Source organism: Oryctolagus cuniculus, chromosome X (genome assembly GCF_964237555.1).
Source record: "Oryctolagus cuniculus chromosome X, mOryCun1.1, whole genome shotgun sequence".
NCBI lineage: Eukaryota > Metazoa > Chordata > Mammalia > Lagomorpha > Leporidae > Oryctolagus > Oryctolagus cuniculus.
In genome coordinates, this window is record NC_091453.1 from 133,927,418 (window position 1) to 133,947,568 (window position 20,151).

General features: G+C 38.6%; 1 protein-coding gene across 13 annotated transcripts in view; it reads right to left on the reverse strand.

Annotated features, from left to right (window-relative positions):
* Positions 1 to 20,151, reverse strand: part of TMLHE (trimethyllysine hydroxylase, epsilon) — a 96,726-nt gene that overhangs the window by 63,000 nt on the left and 13,575 nt on the right. For 8 of the 13 annotated variants that reach the window (XM_008249467.4, XM_070066876.1, XM_008249465.4 and 5 more), the window contains exon 2: positions 8,372 to 8,561. In XM_008249467.4, coding sequence (XP_008247689.1) covers positions 8,372 to 8,561 — 190 coding nt within the window. Of the gene's footprint in view, positions 1 to 8,371; positions 8,562 to 10,518; positions 10,902 to 20,151 lie in introns of all 13 variants that reach the window. The other 5 variants (XM_070066878.1, XM_070066874.1, XM_070066880.1 and 2 more) reach the window with 1 other exon arrangement.

Below are 20,151 nucleotides of genomic sequence, written 5' to 3' on the forward strand. Positions count from 1 at the left end.
CAATTCAAGTCCCAGCTGCTCCACTTCCAATCCAGCTCTCTGCTGATGGCCTGGAAAAAGCAGCAGAAGATGGCCCTAGTGTTTGGGCCCCTGCCACCCACATCGGAGACCTGGATGAAGCTCTTGGCTCCTAGCTTCAGTCTGGCCCAGCTCTGGTCATTATGGAGAGTGAACCAGCAGTTGGAAGATCTCTCTCTCTGTCTCTCATTCTGACATTCAAATAAATGTTTTTTTAAAGATTTATTTATTTATTTGAAATTCAGAGTTACACAGAGAGAGGAGAGGTAGAGAGAGAGAGAGAGAGAGAGAGGTCTTCCATCCGATGGTTCACTCCCCAATTGTCCGCAATGGCTGGAACTGTGCCGATCCGAAGCCAACAGCCAGGAGCTTCTCTGGGTCTCCCACATGGGTGTAGGGGCCCAAGGACTTGGGCCATCTTCCACTGCTTTCCCAGGCCATAACAGAGAGCTGGATTGGAAGTGGAGAAACTGGGTCTCAAATAGGTGCCCATATGGGATGCTGGCGCTTCAGGCCAGGGCGTTAATCAGCTGCACCACATTGCTGGCCCCAATAAATTTTTTTTTAAAGAAGTGATTAGCATGTCAGTCAATAGATGGAAAAAAGATTGCCCTCTGCAATGTGAGTGACCATCATCCAATCTATTGAGCATTTGACTAGAACAAAAAGAGAGATGAAGGGAGAATTATTTCTCTGTTTGCCTGCTTCACACCAGTGGTTCTCTGGCCTTCAGACTAAACTGGAGTTACTCCACTAGCTTTCTTGGGTCTCCAGCTTGAAGATGGAAAGTTCTAGTACTTTTCAGCCTCCATACTTTTGTGAACCATTTCCTTATTTTATATACACAAACACAAATACATAAACACATGAAAGTACTTCAAAAAGCTCATGGAAAATGGAATTAAAATGGGTCAGCGCCGTGGCTCACTTGTTAATCCTTCACCTGCGGTGCCAGCATCCCATATGGGCACCGGGTTCTAGTCCCGGTTGCTCCTCTTCCAGTCCAGCTCTCTGCTGTGGTCTGGGAGGGCAGTGGAGGATGGCCCAAGTGCTTGGGCCCTGCACCCGCTTGGAAGACCAGGAAGAAGCACCTGGCTCCTGGCTTTGGATCGGTGCAGCGCCGGCCTTAGCAGCCACTTGGGGAGTGAAGACTTTTCCATTGGGAGGGAAGACCTTTCTCTCTGTCTCTCACTGTCTATAACTCTACCTGTCAAAAAAAAAGAAAAAAAAAGAAAATTGAATTAAAAGAGAAGTTTATTTGGGATAAAAATTTGAAATCCATACATAGGATGTATCTTCCAAAGTTTCTGGAAAATTATGCAGCATGAAAAACTATATATACAGTGTGTGTGTGTGTTCATTTTCTATTTTTTCTACTTTTTTATTCTTTTATTTTTCTCTGAAGAACACAAATATAATAATTGGTACAGGAAGTGACACCTTCATGTAGCAAATAACTAAAAATGTGAAAGCAGCTTTAGAACTGGGTAGTAGATAGAGGCTGAAATAGCTCTGAGGTGCATGCTAGAAAAATCTGAGATTACTATGAAGGGATTGCTAAAGGAAATTCTGGTGAGGGCTCAGATAGAAAATAGGAGAGCTGGAAGGAAAGCCTCCATTTTCTTAGAAAGGATACAATCATAAACACAACGTTGGTAGAAATAGGGATAGTAAAAATCATTCCAATGAGGTCATAGATGGAAAAGATCATGAGTTTGGATATTGGAAAGACAGCTTAGCTGAAGTATATTCATGTTCTAGTGTTTTATGGAAGGTAGTACTTGAGTCTGATGAAAGTGGATATTTAGGTGAAGAGACTTCTAAGCATAGAATCGAAGAAACAACTTGGTTCTTCCTGACTGCTTTTTCTAAGAAAAATATAAAGTATATTATCATGATCTATCATCACCTCACTGTTCAATAGAACACTAGAACTTATTCCTATCAAACTGTAACTCAGTACTCATCATATAACCTTTCCCAATCCATCTCTCCCCACTACTCCTACCAGCCTCTGGTAACTACCATTATATTCTCAGGCTTTATGAGACCAAGTTTTAAAAAATGTCTTGTTAATATAAAGAGAATGGATTTCATGTATTTCTTTTTTAACTTTTATTTAATGAATATAAATTTCCAAAGTACAGCTTATGGATTACAATGGCTCCCCCCATAACTTCCCTCCCACCCACAACCCTCTCCTGTCCCGCTCCCTCTCCCCTTCCATTCACATCAAGATTCATTTTCGATTATCTTTATATACAGAAGATCAGTTTAGCATACATTAAGTAAAGATTTCAACAGTTTGCACCCACACAAAAACATAAAGTGAAAAATACTGTTTGAGTACTAGTTATAGCATTAAATCTCAATGTACAGCACACTAAGGACAGAGATCCTACATGAGGAGTAAGCGCACAGTGACTCCTGTTGTTGACTTAACAAATTGACACTCTTGTTTATGCCATCAGTAATCACCCTAGGCTCTAGTCAAGAGTTGCCAAGGCTAGGGAAGCCTTTTGAGTTCACTGACTCTGATTATATTTAGACAAGGTCGTAGTCAGAGTGCAAGATCTCTCCTCCGTTCAGAGAAAGGTACCTCCTTCTTTGCTGACCTGTTCTTTCCACTGGGATCTCACTCATAGAGATCTTTCATTTACGTCATTTTTTTTTTTTTTGCCAGAGTGTCTTGGCTTTCCATGCCTGAAATACTCTCATGGGCATTTCAGCTGGATCCGCATGCCTTAAGGGTTGATTCTGAGGCCAGAGTGCTGTTTAGGACATCTGCCATTCTATGAGTCTGCTGTGTATCTCGCTTCCCATATTGGATCGTTCTCTCCCTTTTTTATTCTATCAGTTAGTATTTGCAGACACTAGTCTTGTTTGTGTGATCCCTTTGGTTCTTAGTCCTATCATTATGATAAATTGTGAACAGAAATTGATCACTTGGACTAGTGAGATGGCATTGGTACATGCCACCTTGATGGGATTGAATTGGAATCCCCTGGCATGTTTCTAACTCTACCGTTTGGGGCAAGTCAACTTGAGCATGTCCCAAACTGTACATCTCCTCTCTGTCTTATTCCCACTCTTATATTTAACAGCAATCAATTTTCAGTTAAGTTTCAACACTTAAGAATAACTGTGTATTGATTACAGTATTCAACCAAAAGTATTAAGTAGAACAAACAAAAAATATACTAAGAGGGATGACATATTAAGTTGTTCATCAACAGTCAGGGCAAGGGCTGATCAAGTCACCGTTTCTCATAATGTTCATTTCACTTTAACAGGTTTCCTTTTTGGTGCTCGGTTAGTTGTCACCAATCAGGGAGAACATATGATATTTGTCCCTTTGGGACCGGCTTATTTCACTCAGCATAATGTTTTCCAAATTCCTAACAGGGATCACTTTTCAGTTAAAATTTAAACACCTAAGAATAATTGTGTGTTAATTACAGAGTTCAGCCAATAGTACTAGAACGAAAAAAAATACTAAAATGGATAAAGTATTACATTGTACATCAATAGTCAGAACAAGGGCTGATCAAGTCACTGTTTCTCATAGTGTCCATTTCTCTTCAACAGGTTTCCCCTTTGGTGCTCAGTTAGTTTTCACCGATCAGGGAGAACATATGATATTTGTCCCTTTGGGACTGGCTTAATTCACTCAGCATGATGTTTTCCAAATTCCTCCATCTTGTTGCAAATGACCGGGTTTCATTGTTTTTGACTGCTGTATAGTATTCTATAGAGTAGATGTCCCATAATTTCTTTATCCAGTCTACTGTTGATGGGCATTTGTGTATTTCATAGAAATCTGAGAAGATAATCATACTTCCCTCCATTTTTTGCTCCCTTTCAAGACCAACTTTTCTTTTTAGATTCCACATATGAGTGAGATCATGCAATGCTTGTCCTTCTGTGTCTGGCTTATTTCACTTAGCAAAATGTCCTCCAGGTACTTTCATGTTATTGTCAACAACAAAATGTTTTTTTCATTTTAAAGGCAGAATAGTTTTCCATTATGTATATGTACTACACTTTCTTCATCCATTCATCAGTGCATGAGCACTTAGGTTGTTTCTATTTCTTGGCTATGGTATACAGTGGTACAATAAACCACTGTGGTACAATGGGAGTGCAGATGTCCCTTTGATTTCATTTCCTTTGGATATATACCTCATAATGAGATTACTGTATCATATGGTAGTTCTACTTTTTTGGGGTGGGGGAATATCCACACTTGTCAATAATCTACATTCTCATCAACAGTGTGCAAGGGTTACCTTTTCCCTACATCTTTATCAACATTTGTTACATTTTATCCTTTTGATAATAGCCATTTTAAAAGGTTGAACTATGGCTTTAATTCATGTTTCTCTTATTATTGATTTTGAACTTTTTTTCATACACCTGTTAGTCTTTTATATGTCTTGAGAAATATCTAGTCAGATTCTTTGCCCATTTTAAAATATTTATTTATTTTAAAGGCAAAGTAACACAGCAAGGTAGGTGGAGAGAGAGAGACAGACAGAGACAGAGACAGAGACAGGGAGAGATATTTTCTATTTGCTGGTGCACTCCCCAAATTCTCACAGTAGGCAGGGTTGGGCCAGCATGAAGCAATGAGCCAGGAATTGCATCTGGGTCTACCAGGTGGTTGGCAGGCATTGCAGCTGGAAGCTTAACCACAACACCTGCCCTGCTTGTCTGTTTTTAAGTTGAGTTATTTATTTCCTTGCTATCAAGTTGTTTGATTTCCTTATATATTTTGGGTGTTAACTTTTATGAAATATATAGTTTGAAAATATTTTCCCATTCTATACATTTTTTAAATTATTTATCAAATAAAGAAATAATTTGAAAGCAGAAAAAGAGAGACAGAGACAGACAGACAGAGACAAGCTCTCCCATCCACTGGTTCATTCCTCAAATGCCTACAATAGCAGAGGTGGGGCCAGGCTGAAGCCACAACCTGGAACTCAGTTCATGCCACCCATGTGAATATCAGGGACCCAAATCATCACCTGTTTCTTCCCAGAGTGAACATTTGCAGGATGCTGGAGTCAGGAGAATAGCCAGGGCTTGAACCCAGGCAATCTAATATAGAATGTGGGCAACCCAAGCAGCAGCTTAACTGCTAAGCCAAATGCTCATCCCTGTAGGTTGTTTCTTTATTCTGGTGATTGTTTCCTTGGCTATGCAGAATTTTTTTTTTTAGTATTGTATTTATGTTTCCCATACTTTTCCCCCAAGATTTATTTTTATTAATTTGAAAGACTTACAGAGAGAGGTAGAGAGAGAGAGAGGGGTCTTCCATCTGCTGGTTCACTCCCCAGATGGCTCAACAGCTGGAGTTGAGCCAATCCAAAGTCAGGAGCCAAGAGCTTCTTCCGTGTCCCCCATGCGGGTTCCACCTTCTACTGCTTTCCCAGGCCATAGCAGAGAGCTGGACTGGAAGTGGAGCAGCCGGGACTAAAATTGTCGCCCATATTGGATGCCGGTGCTTCGGGCCAGAGCTTTAACCCACTGCGCCACAGCGCCAGCCCCTCCCATACTTTTGAGTTTATGGCAAAAGAATCATTGCCTGGACCTATTTCATGGAGATTTCTCATATGTTTTCTTCTACTAGTTTTTCTGTTTCTGGTCTTACATTTAAATCTTAAATCAGTTTTAGTTGATTTTTACATACGATATGAGATAAGGGCCTGATTTAATTCTTCTGCGTGTGCATATCCAGTTTTCTCAGAACCACTTATTAAAAATACTACCCTTTCCAATTTTGCTCTTGGCAGCCTTGTTGAAAAATCGGTTGATACCATGTACAAGTTCACTTCGGGACTTTCTGTTATGTTACACTTGTAAGTGTATCTACATTTTTTCCTTATTTCTTTATACTACAGAAAGAAAGACAGAGACAGAGAACTCCCATCTATTTGCTCACTCCCTAAATGCCTGCAGAGACCAGGGTTAGAATAGGCTGTAGCTGGGAGCCAGTTGAACCATCACTCACTGCCCCGTGAGCTCTTCATAGTCAAGAACCCAGGATTGGGAGCCAGAGCCAAGAATTGAACACAGGCACTCTGACATGGGACAAGGGCATTTTAACTGGGGTCTTAACTGCTGGTCCAAATTCTATTTTTAGTACCAATACCATGCTGGTTTGACTACTACAACTTTGTAATATATGTTTAAGCCAGACAGTATCATGTTTCAAGCTTTGTTCTTTTTGTTCAAGATTGCTTTACTTATTCAGAGTCCTAAATTGAGAGCTTTTCCTCTAAGTTCAGGAACAAGATAAGCGTGCCTACTCTCAACTCTTCTTCCATCATAGTACTGGAAGACCTATTCAGAGCAATTAATCAAGAGAAAAATAAAAGGCAAAAAAATAGGAACTTAAGAAGTGAAAATTTCTATTTGCTAATGACATATAGAAAACTGTAAATATACCACCAAAAACTGATATAACTAGTGAATTCAGTAACATTGCAGGTTATAAATCATAATACAAAAATTAGTAGTGCTTTTATACACCAACCAAAAACTATCTGAAAAGAAATTATGGAAATAATCTAATTGATAATAGCTACAAAAATGGAATACTTAGGAATAAATTTAACTCTGGATGTGAACAATCTTTACATATAAAACTTTAAAACATTGATGAAAAGAATTGAAGAAGGCACAAACAGATGGTACAGTACTCTGTTTTCATGGATTGGAGGAATTAATATTGTCAAAATGCTCATACTATTCCAAATGTTCTACAGATTCAATGTAATACCTTTAAACATTCCAGTGACATTTTTTCACAGAAAAAAAAGATTGATATTGATTATTTCAGTACCTATGTCATATTTAAGTCTGGCTCTGAAGTTGGTTTGTTTCTTCAAATTATGTTATTTCTTGTATTAGCATGTTTTGCAATTTCAGTAGATAGGGCTTTAGCATGAATATTTATATTAATCTGATAAAGTGTGGTATTGTGTTTTATGTTTTTTTTTTCTCCTGAGGGTCTCAAAGGCAATAAATTCCTGTACTTTTCTTGTTTTCATCTCCTCTGTTAGCCCTTCCTTTTGTGCTGCACTTCAGAGATAGTCTGTAATCCACTGCTATTTTCCTTGAAGGTTTATTAGTTTGTAGTAGAATGTTTGCAAAAAAGCATTCTATAATCTTTGGATTAAGTCTCAGGCTTTTGAGTACACAGCAGACTTGTATTTTGGGATTATGGTCTTCACAATTGTTTTTGTCCCTGTTCAAGGGTATTGTGGATCAAATGGTATCTCTCAAAAAGGCTTAACCTCTGGTACCTGTAGGTATAATCTTATTGGGAAATATTTGTACAAATAATCACCAATTCACAATGGCTCAACTTACAATTTTTTAACTTTATGATGGTATGAAAAACATACTCAGTGGAAATCACACTTTCAATTTTGATCTTTTCTTGCCCAGTGATATGTGGTATGATCCTCTCTTGTGATGCTAGGCAGTGGCAGTAAGCCACAGCTCCCAGTCAATCCCTCCATCATAAGGGGGAAACATGGGGGTGAAACTTACATCTCCCTACCCTCCCCACCACCTGATAACTTCTATGGTTATAACAGTTCTAGTCTATGACTTTGAAACCTTATTCCCTATATATTGAGGCTTTATTTTATCTTAGGTCATGCAGAGAGACAGGATTTACCTGGAGCAGGGAAGATTTCCCTTCCCCTAGCTAGAGTGGGATTTCACTATTTTCCAGTATTATTTTTGTCTTTCTCACAACTACCAAGGTATTTTGGAAATAGATGGCTAGATGTCTTTTTTTTTTTTTTTTTTTTTTTTTTTTTTTTTTTGGACAGGCAGCATGGACAGTGAGAGAGAGAGACAGAGAGAAAGGTTTTCCTTTTGCCATTGATTCACTCTCCAATGGCCGCCACGGCTGGCGTGCTGCAGCTGGCGCACCGCGCTGATCCGATGGCAGGAGCCAGGTACTTATCCTGGTCTCCCATGGGGTGCAGGGCCCAAGCACTTGGGCCATCCTCCAATGCACTCCCTGGCCACAGCAGAGAGCTGGCCTGGAAGAGGGGCAACCGGGACAGAATCCGGCTCCTCGACCGGGACTAGAACCCGGTGTGCCAGCGCCGCAAGGCAGAGGATTAGCCTAGTGAGCAGCGGCGCCGGCCTAGATATCCTCTTAACTGCACAGAAAATAGTCATATCTCACAAAAAGGATATGCCATTACACAACAAAGTGAATATACTTTACTGAACTGTACACTTAAATATTTAAGATGATAAATTTTAAGTCGTGCAACTTTTAACCACAATTGAAAAAGTATATCTGTCTCCACATATCTCTTACCAAAATGATCTTCATGCTGCTGCCAGGCACAATTCAGAGGTTTGGAAACTGTATGGTACCTATGGATCGTTAAAAGAAATGAGCTTTTGAAGTTGGGTTGTTGAAGGGTTCGGCATATGACTCCTCCCTTCAGCAAAGCCTGGAGTTTGCTTTGTAGGTGGGACAACTTGCAGTTCCACATCCTAGAAAACTGGAAAATAACAAGACAGAATTAGTAACAATATAAAATTTTTATGTGACTACAGGAATAGCATTACAGGCTTAAATATGTAAAATAAATAATTTAATTATATCAATTAAGGAAAAGTAAACAATGAAGAAATTCTGAAAACTTAACACTAAGTGGTCTATAACCATTACTTCCATTTTCTCATGAGTCACTTTTATTTTATTCCTTGTAATCTTCCTTTTGTCTCACTACATTACCAAATCAAATTCTTTTTAAAAATCCACTAATTTTAATCTTCCAAACACATATAAGGGCCATTTTTCAAGTCTCAATTTTCTGGCCCTCTCTGATTGTGATATTTTTGATTGCCCTCATCCTGGATAATTGAAATTCATTTTCCACAGATCATGTGTGAGTGTGGGCAAGCTACTTAAAATCTTGATTCAATTTCCTCCTTAGTAAAATTAAGACAGTAACAATATTTATCTTTTGAGTTTAGTGCGAGGACTAAAGTACTTAGAACTGTATCTGGATATCATCTCATCTAAGAAGTATTTCCTACATTCCCAGAATAAATTAATAACAGTTTTCTTGTAATATTCTGCTTAAATCTCTTCCTACTTTGTTGAAATTGTTTATATATAGATATATTTTTTCTCAATAATACTATATTTTTTGCAATAGAAAGACCTATATTTTGTCTATGGCCATACCATCCTGAACATGCCCAATTTTGTCTTAAAGACCTATATATGTCTTATTCTTTTTTTTGCATTGTAATATCTAGCATAATTCCCAATATTTAGTAGAACCCCCTAAGTGCTTATAATATTTGGATTACATTACACTTCTTCTAGCTTCATAGTAATAAGATGTTTGCTCTAAATCTTCACATAAGTAAGTGATACAGATATTAAATAGGTTGAATCAAAGATATAGTTTATAGCACGTCATCAGAAAATTCTTCTTTTGCCTATACTCTGTTATGAGCACTTTGAATAGGATAATTTAATTAACACAGAATTATGCAAGTTATCTAACCCATACTATGTTTTCCATAAGGGTGTCAAAGATTCGTTAAAAATCTTGCTGAAATTTCATTTCTTCACTTAACATGTATACTATGTCTTCCATATTTTCACAAAATATCTCTAAACCCTGTCAGAAATAAAAATTAAGTTTGTACTGAGTGACTTTATCAATAGTTTACAATTTTCTAAGTATACACTTACTTTAAAATCTTTTCCAGAAGGTAACTCAGGAGAGAGTAAGCTCACTAGTAAGAAGATTGAAGACTCTCTTTTCTTCCTTGTTAGAACTGATAATATTTTTACATAAATCCAGACTAAAAGCACCTCATCTGAGTTATGATTTACCCATTCCAAGACACATTTTTTTCTTTCTTATAGCATAATTAAAATATTGCTGTTGTATTTACAGAAATGCATTTCTATAAGCCTAAAGTAATTTTGAGATTTTTCAAATATTAATCATTTAGGCACATGTCATCTGTTATATTTATCCTTGCTTTTGTGTCCTTCTCTTACACTTTTTGTATATTATCATTTTTAAAAAAGGAACTATAAGCTCCTCTTAAAGCTTCCTGTGTGATCCCATGGCATTCCTTTTTTTCTCATTTGCTAGAAAAATTTGCTGTTTCATGGTCAAAATTATTGTTCTGAGAGCATCCCAACCTTTGAAGTCTAAAGTCATATTAATGTAAATTAAGATTCAACGAGTACCAATCATAGAAACAGGAACTTTTGGAGAATAGCCATAGCTAGAAATTCCAGTCAGTGAGCAATCACATAATAGGTCAATCTGAATCTTTTCATGGTTATTACTAAGGAAGAAGCACTACCTCCTGAAAGGCTTAAAGCCAAGAGACCATTTAGTTCCTGTCATTTTTTTCTTTCCAAATGTCTTTCAGATTTGTCCTTCTCTTTCTACTCCTATAGATGCTTTCATCACCTCATACCTGGATTATTGCCATAGACTAGACGGTTTCCTTGCCTTCAGTTCATCCATATTCCAATCCATTTTCCATATGACTGCCAGATTAATCTTCTTAAAACACTTTCTGCCATGGCTGAGAAAGAACTTCTAAGATCAATCCCATTCACAATAGCTACAAAAACAATCAAATACCTTGGAATAAACTTAACCAAGGACGTCAAAAGAGCTCTACGATGAGAATTACAAAATCTTAAAGAAAGAAATAGAAGAGGATGCCAAAAAATGGAAAAATCTTCCATGCTCATGGATTGAAAGAATCAATATCATCAAAATGTCCATTCTCCAAAAGCAATTTATAGATTCAATGCGATACCAATCAAAATACCAAAGACATTCTTCTCAGATCTGGAAAAAATGATACTGAAATTAATATGGAGGCACAGGAGACCTCGAATAGCTAAAGCAATCTTGTACAACAAAAACAAAGCCAGAGGCATCACTACAGGGCAGTTGTAATCAAAACAGCATGGCACTGGTACAGAAACAGATGGATAGACCAATGGAACAGAATAGAAACACCAGAAATCAATCCAAACATCTACAGCCAACTTATATTTGATCAAGGATCTAAAACCAATTCCTGGAGCAACGACAGTCTATCCAACAAATGATGCTGGGAAAACTGGATTTCCACGTGCAGAAGCATGAAGCAAGACCCCTACCTTACACCTTATACAAGAATCCACTCAACATGGATTAAAGATCCAAATCTATGACCCGACACCATAAAATTTTTAGAGAAAATCAGAGAAACCCTGCAAGATATAGGCACAGGCAAAGACTTCTTGGAAATGACCTTGGAGGCACAGGCAATCAAAGCCAAAATTAACAATTGAGATTACATCAAATAGAGAAGTTTCTGAACTGCAAAAGAAACAGTCAGCAAAGTGAAGAGGCAACCAACAGAATGGGAAAAATATTTGCAAACTATGCAACTGATGAAGGATTAATAACCAGAACAAACAAAACAAACAACCAGGGACCTTAATAAACATTTTTCAAAAGAGGAAATCCAAATGGCCAACAGACACATGAAAAAATGTTCAGGATCACTAGCAATCAGGGAAATGCAAATCAAAACCACAATGAGGTTTCACCTCACCCCAGTTAGAATGGCTCACATACAGAAATCCACCAACAATAGATGCTGGTGAGGATGTGAGGAAAAAGGGACACTAACCTGCTGTTGGTGGCAATGTAAACTGGTAAAGCCACTATGGAAGTCAGTCTGGAGATTCCTCAGAAACCTGAATATAACCCTACCATAAAACCCAGCCATCCCACTCCTTGGAATTTACCCAAAGGAAATTAAATTGGCAAACAAAAAAAGCTGTCTGCACCTTAATGTTTATTGCAGCTCAATTCACAATAGCTAAGATATGGAATCAACCCAAATGCCCATCAACAGAAGACTGGATAAAGAAATTATGGGATATGTGCTCTATAGAATACTATATAGCAGTAAAAAAAAATGAAATCCGGTCATTTGCAACAAAATGGAGGAATCTGGAGCACATCATGCTGAGTGGATTAAGCCTGTCCCAAAGGGACAAATATCATGTGTTCTCCCTGATTGGTGACAACTAACCAAGCACCAAAAAAGGAAATCTGTTGAAGTGAAATGGACACTATGAGAAACAGTGACTTGATCAGCCCTTGTCCTGACTGTTGATGAACAACTTAATACTTTATCCCTTTTGCTGGCGCTGTGGCTCACTAGGCTAATCCTCCACATTGCGGCGCCAGCACACCAGGTTCTAGTCCCGGTCGAGGAGCCGGATTCTGTCCCGGTTGCCCCTCTTCCAGGCCAGCTCTCTGCTGTGGCCGGGGAGTGCAGTGGAGGATGGCTCAAGTGCTTGGGCCCTGCACCCCATGGGAAACCAGGATAAGTACCTGGCTCCTGCCATCGGATCAGAGCAGTGCACCGGCCGCAGCGTGCCGGCCGCAGCAGCCATTGGAGGGTGAACCAACGGCAAAAGGAAGACCTTTCTCTCTGTCTCTCTCTCTCACTGTCCACTCTGCCTGTCAAAAAAAATTACTTTATCCATTTTAGTATTTTTTTGTTTTACTTAATACTATTGGTAGAACTCTGTAATTAACACACAATTATTCTTAGGTGTTGAAATTTAACTGAAAAGTGATCCCTGTTAAATATAAGAGTGGGAATAAGAGAGAGAGGAGATGTACAGTTTGGGACATGCTCAATCGGACTTACCCCAAATGGTAGAGTTAGAAACATGCCAGGGGATTCCAATTCAATCCAATCAAGGTGGCATGTACCAATGCCATCTCACTAGTCCCAGTGATCAGTTTCAGTTCACAATTGATCATAATGATAGGACTCAGAGTCAAAGGGATCAGATAAATAAGACTAATGTCTGCTAATACTAGCTGATAGAATTAAAAAGGAGAGAACAATCCAACATGGGAAGCGAGATACACAGCAGACTCGTAAAAGGGCAGATGTCCTAAACAGCACTCTGGCCTCAGAATCAGCCCTTAAGGCATTCAGATCTGGTTGAAGAGTCCATGAGAGTATTTTAGGCATGGAAAGCCAAGACACTCTGGCAAAAAAAGGACCTATATGAAAGATGTCTGTGAGTGAGATCCCAGTGGAAAGAACTGGCCATCAAAGAAGGAGGCACCTTTCTCTGAAGGGAGGAGAGAACTTCCACTTTGACTATGACCTTGTCAAAATAAGATCAGAGTTAGTGAACTCAAAAGGCTTCCCTATCCTTGGCAACTCATGACTAGAGCCTAGGGTGATTACTGATGGCATAAACAAGAGTGTCAATTTGTTAAGTCAACAACAGGAGTCACTGTGCACTTACTCCTCATGTAGGATCTCTGTCCTTAATGTGTTGTGCAATGTGAATTAATGCTATAACTAGTACTGAAACAGTACTTTACACTTTGTGTTTTTGTGTGGGTGCAAACTGTTGAAATCTTTACTTAATATATACTAAATTGATCTTCTGTATATAAAGATAATTGAAAATGAATCCTGATGTGAATGGGATGGGAGAGGGAGCGGGTGAGGGGAGGGTTGTGGGTGAGAGGGAAGTTATGGGTGGAAAAAGCCATTGTAATCCAAAAGCTTTATTTGGAAATTTACATTTATTAAATAAAAGTTAAAAAAACACTTTCATCATGTCAGTATCCTGCTTGAGACCTAGATCAAGTGTCATCTCTCTATAAAATATCTTCAACTCTCGAATGAAGAATTAGGAGGTCTCTGTGCATACCCTTATTAGTACACTTACAACATGTTTATTTTTATTGCTATTTGCCATGAGCTCCTTGAGGACAGGCAAAAGAGTTGAGTCATGGTTTACAATGACACTCCAAGCTTCACATAATCATGTCCATCTATTTAGTCTCACCATCTCAGGGCTGTCATATATACTGTCCCCTCAGCCTACCATGCCCTCCCCTTAATTCTTGCTTATTCTTCATGTCTCAGATTAAATACCAAATCATTGAAAAAAACCTTCCTTGAAACCCTTATTAACTAACCAATTAATCAGTTTAATAAATATTTTGGGGACCAATTTGTGCCAGGCACTCATATTACTTGGAATTTATCAGTGAATAAAGGAAACAAAAAAAATCTTGCTTTGAAGGCTGCTGCTCTGGTTTAGTGGACTAAACTGTTGCTTGCAATGCCAGCATCCCATATAGCAGTGACTGTTTTAGGCTTGGCTGTTCTTTTGCTGATCCTGCTCCCTGCTATAGTACCTGGGAAAGTACAGAAGATGATCCAAGTTCTTGGGCTCCCGCCACTCACATGGAGAACTAGATGGAGTTTCTGGCTCCTGGCTTCAGCCTGGCTTTTGTAACCATTTGGGGAGTGAACCAACACATGGAATATTTCTCCCTCTTTCTGTGTCTCCCTCTCTGTCACTTTGCCTTCCAAATAATAAATAAATCTTTTTTTTAAAGTCCTGCTTTCATAAAGCTTACTTTTCAGTGGAAGAAGGTAGATAATTAAAAAACAATCAGTAAATTATATCATGTATTATAAGGTAATACAAGCTATGAAAAAGGCAATAGGATAAAAATGTTTGCTGAAGTTTTACTTTAAACATGAGAATGAAGATATTTGATCAAAGGTGAAATAAGTTATGATGATATCAGGGGTAAAGTAAGCTAGGCAGAGAGGACACCTGGTGCGAAAGCTCAAAGCTGTGATTGTGTCTGTTGTGGCCAAAGAACAGCAAAGAAGCCATTATGGATGAAGCTCAGTAAGTGAGAAGCAGAATAATAGCAGATAAAGTAAGACAGTTGGGGGTGGGTGGGTCATATCATATAGGGCCTTATGAGCTAATTTATAAAAACTGGACTGGATGAGAGTACCAAGAAAATCAGTATAGATATAGAAAATAAGAGATGATCAATACCTTTGCTAATTTCTCACAGATCTCTTTTCTTTTTCTTCAATGCACTTATTACAACTTATAATCATGTGTTTATTTGTATTTATTTATGTGATTATTTGGCTAATATCTGCTTGCCTTATTGCAGGAAAAAACTCCAAATAGAACAAGGTCTACACTACTTTCCATTGCTACTAGTACCTGGTATAATGACTAACAAAATAATATATTGGATCACATAAATTTAAAAAAATGGTCCTGGGGCTGGTGTTGTGGTACAGCAGGTTAAGCTGTTGCCTGTATTGCCAGCATCCCATATAAGCACCGGTTTTAGTCCCAGTTACTCCACTCCTCAGTCCAACTCTCTGCTAATGCACCTGGGAAGGTAGAGGAAGATGACCTGAGTAGTTGGGCCCCTGCCATCCTACATGGGAGACCCAGATGGAGTTCCAGGCTCTCAGTTTCAGCTTGGCCTAGCCCTGGATATTGTTGCCATTTCAGGTGTGCAACAATGGATGGAAGATTTCTCTCTTTCTCTCTCTCTCTGAAAAATTTATTTATTTATTTTAACAGATTCAATATAGTTCATAGATACAATTTTAAGAATAGAGTGATATTTCCTTCCTCCCTCCCTCCCTTAAGGTCTCATAATTAAATGACCACAAGGGCTATGCAAGTAACATAAGTCAAGTATAAGAGATGATGAGTTGTGGAGAGAAGAGTAAACTGATGTGTCCAAAACTAATAGTCACCACTCAAGCCCCAGCTGATATTGCCAGACAGGTCTCATGTTGCTTGATCTTTAGTGGAAGAAAGCAAGGTTTTAGATTGCATTGAAGTTCTAAGAAGGTTTTAGCAAGGCTGTTGGGCAGTCCTCAAGGCAAACGTGTCTGTTAGAGGAAACTGATTCTCCAAGGAATAGACTGTAATTAGTATTCTGGCTATATTCATTCAGTAGTTGGGAGCAGTCCATGGGAAGTGTGCATTAACACAGCTGGGCATTTACATCACATTTACACAATTGGTCATTTACCTCAGATATTTTACAGGTATTTTTTTGGTAGACATCACAATGACTACCTTCAACTTTGTAGGGGTAATCCAAATATTATGGGCCCAAAACACATCTGCAAGCTATATTCAGCCCAACTGTGGACAGTTATCAGCTTCTTTTCTAGTCACCACATATGCTTCACCATCAATGGCTTTGTTACTTACAGATCCTGAAGAAGGTCAAAATGGATCATCAGTAGCATCGAGGTGGCAAGATTTAAGGTATCGGAACATGAACAGCTTAGCTTAAGTGGATTTAAAATTCTATCAGAATAGAGAGGTAGTCCCATAGTAAGAAGGGACAAAAATTCAATCCAAAAAGAAAAGACAAAGTATCTAAAAACATTATAGGAGAAAACAACAGTGAAGATAAAAACCAGAAATGGAGGATAATAATTAACTGAGCAGAATTCCGTATTTTTTACATGAAAGGAGAATGAATACTGTTACATATACTTTATTTAGTGTTTAGAGTTTTCTGTGAGATAAATAAGAGCTTAAAGAATTTAGGATCTGGGCCTGGCATTGTTGCTCAATGGACTAATCTTCTGCTTCTGAACTTATGTATCCTATATCAGAGCACTGGTTAGAGTCCCAGCTATTCTGCTTTCAATCCAGCTTCCTGTTAGTGATCCTGGGAATGCAACAGAAAATGGTCTAAGTGCTTGGGCCTTTGCTACCCATGTGGGAGACCTGGATAAAAATACTGGCTCCTGGCTTGAGCCTGGCCAAGCCATAGCTGTTGAGGCCATTTGATGAGTGGGCCAACCAATGAAAGATTTCTCTTTCAAATAAATAATAAATAAATATTTTAAAATAAAGAAAATAGTTTCTGAAAGCAGGGACAACTGCAGCATTTGGTGACTTGCAGTACTGGAAGGTAGGACAGGACAGGTTGAGGTAAAGCTGATGTCATACAAGGGTGGTCTATGGTCAAGAGGAGTGCCGCTGCTCTTTGAGCTTCCTGGTGTGTCCTTTGTACTAGTGCAGGGACTTCACGTTTCCATATGCTACACAATACCTTGTGGAATGCAGTGCTACCAAATGTCTTAAGGAGACTTCTTCCAGGGATCACTGAGGCACACTGAGGTGGCATTGTGATATAGGCAGAAAATTCAGGCTTGTTCTTAGACCATCAAGACTTAGTGGCATTGTAAGTGTAGCTCCTCCAACTCATAATCCCATACTAATTTCAACCACACATTCTATTTCCAGGTACCAAGTAATGTTTTTGTGAATGCGTGCTATGTTTTTCTGAGCACAGGTTTTGATTTGCTGTTACCTCTTAATTAAATTTATTAACACTAATGCTCACTGGAGAGGGTGCCTTGTGACCCTAAAGTAATTGGCCTCATAATGGGAACCATCCACCTGTATTCTAGGGGTGGTCTTTGGCTGCTGAGAGTTGGTAGTAACAGTATGGTCTAGATGCTCCATCAACCATGTAAGGGTCTCCTGCACTATTTATGTTGGAGAGGAACCTTGCTCAGATGCATAGATATTGTGTGATAAGATAGGGTATAAATGAATGGAGCCCTGAATGCCTTGGGCTCTTTTGGGACTCCAGAGACCATTTAACTGGGGAGTTTATGATGAATATCTAGAAAGAAAATATGACTTCAAGGTTGGCAATCATACTCTTGGGTTCTGTTAGACCACTGATCACATAGCACTCTTTTTTTTTTTTTTTTGACAGGCAGAGTGGACAGTGAGAGAGACAGAGAGAAAGGTCTTCCTTTGCCGTTGGTTCACCCTCCAATGGCCGCCGCGGTTGGTGCGCTGCGGCCGGTGCACCGCGCTGATCCGATGGCAGGAGCCAGGTACTTATCCTGGTCTCCCATGGGGTGCAGGGCCCAAGCACTTGGGCCATCCTCCAATGCACTCCCTGGCCACAGCAGAGAGCTGGCCTGGAAGAGGGGCAACCGGGACAGACTCCGGTGCCCCGACCGGGACTAGAACCCAGTGTGCCAGTGCCGCAAGGCAGAGGATTAGCCTAGTGAGCCGCGGCGCCGGCCCCACATAGCACTCTTAATATGAAGAGAGAAAGTTTCTTTTCTCAGGGCCATACTTCCAGATATAATATTTACTGGGGTACCATTATCTCTTCCAAAGGCACCATAGTGCTACCACAATAATGGTTTCAAGGATAGGTTTCCTGAGAGGCAGGTATTACAATCCAGGGAGAATTAATACCAATGTCCAGGCAGGAAAGCTGTGAGCACTGCCAAAACCAGGAAAGAACCCATTAGAGATAGTCCAAGGAGGACCATTAATATGGAAAAAATAAGTCTAGAGTCAGGAGAAATAGAAGGTTACAATTAGTCTTCAATATGAAGGATAATGCAGATGTACAACAGGAGATCCTGACAACCAAATAAGAGATGGCCACTGTTAGTTAAATTGAATGGTTCATGATTTCCCTGTGAATGGGCCAGGACTTACATGCCAGACTTCCCTTCTGTATGGATTGAGGCATATACTGAAAGAATAGGTATATATAATTAAAGGAGATAGACTGTTCTAGTCAGAAGGTGTCAATGGTACTGATCACAGTATTGATCATAATATTTGACCTTGGAATGTCATGCCAATCTCTATACTCTCTGTGATTTTTCAAAGACCATTTAAAATCCTGTTCATTCAAATAATCTCATCTGGCCTACATAGTTTTTCTACAACCTGATGGTCAATAACCCATATTATTGAACCAAAGATGTTAGTATTGTCTTGATTTGAATTTTCTTCCTAATTGAAGTGTGTAGGGTTTGATTCTGCAGCTAGACTATAAAATCCATGAGTTTAAAGAAAAAATTTCTTTGTAACTCTTACAGAGTGAAATATATACTAAGGACTCAATATGTTTTTGAGTGAATTAAATTAAATCAAATCAAGATCCAACAATCACAGGTTGCAGGATAATCAGAAGTGCCTAAGCAGTGGCTAGTTAGAAATTCTAGTAACAGCAAATAACACAGAGATCAACTTCAATCTCTTTATGGTTACTACAAAGAAAGGAAAAGTCTCTCCTAAACATCCACAAAGAACCGCAACTTTTATAAACTTGTCCCTGTCAGAATGGCTAAAATCCAAAAGACAGAGAGGAACGAATTCTGGCAAGGACATGCAGAAAGGTGAATACTTATACACCGTTGGTGGGAATGTAAATTACTTGCCATTTAACCCTGCAATCCCACTACTAGGTATATACTCAAAAGACATGAACACTTTGTATCAAAGAGATACCTGCACCATCATGTTTATAGCAGCACTGTTGACAAAATATGGAACCAACCAATATGTCCATCATCATATGAATGGATAAAGAAAATGTGAAAATGTGGTGTGCATATAAATGCATACTACATTTAATCATTTTACACCAACAAATTGGATAATCTAGAAGAAATTAACATGTTCCTACACACATACAACCAACAAAGAATAAATCATGAAAGACACAAAAATATGAACAGATAAAATACAAGTAAGGAAGCTGCATCAGAAACAAAAACTCTCCCATCAAAGAAAAGTCTGGGATCTGATATCTTCTCTGTTGAATTTACCAAATGTTTAAAGAAGAACTTATACCAATAGTTCTCAAGTTTTTCCAAAAATTGCAAAGCAAACTTCCAAACACATTTTATAAAAGCCAGCATTGCCCTGGAATCAAAGTAAGACAAGACACCACGAGAAAAGAAAGTTATATGCCAAAGTCCCCAATGAATGTAGATGTAAAACCTCTCAAAAATACTAGGAAACAAAATTCAACAGCATATAAAAGGGGTCACACTGCATGAACAAGTGAGACTTATCATTGTAATGCAAGGATCATATAATATATACAAATCAATGAACAAGATATACCCACCACATTAACAGAATAAAAGATAAAACTGTATCATGTCAATAGGTGAAAAAAAAGGCAATTGACAAAATTCAACATCCTTTCATGATAAAAAAGAAAAAAAACTCCCAACAAATTAGATATGGAAAGAATGTGCACCAACACAATAAAGAATATATTTATGATAAGTTCATAGCTAACATTGTACTTGATGGTGAAAAGCTGAAAAGTTTTCCTCTAAGATCAGGGAAAATACAAGAATGCCCACTTTCACCACTTATATTTAACGTAGTACTGGACATTCTAGTCAGAGCCATTAAGC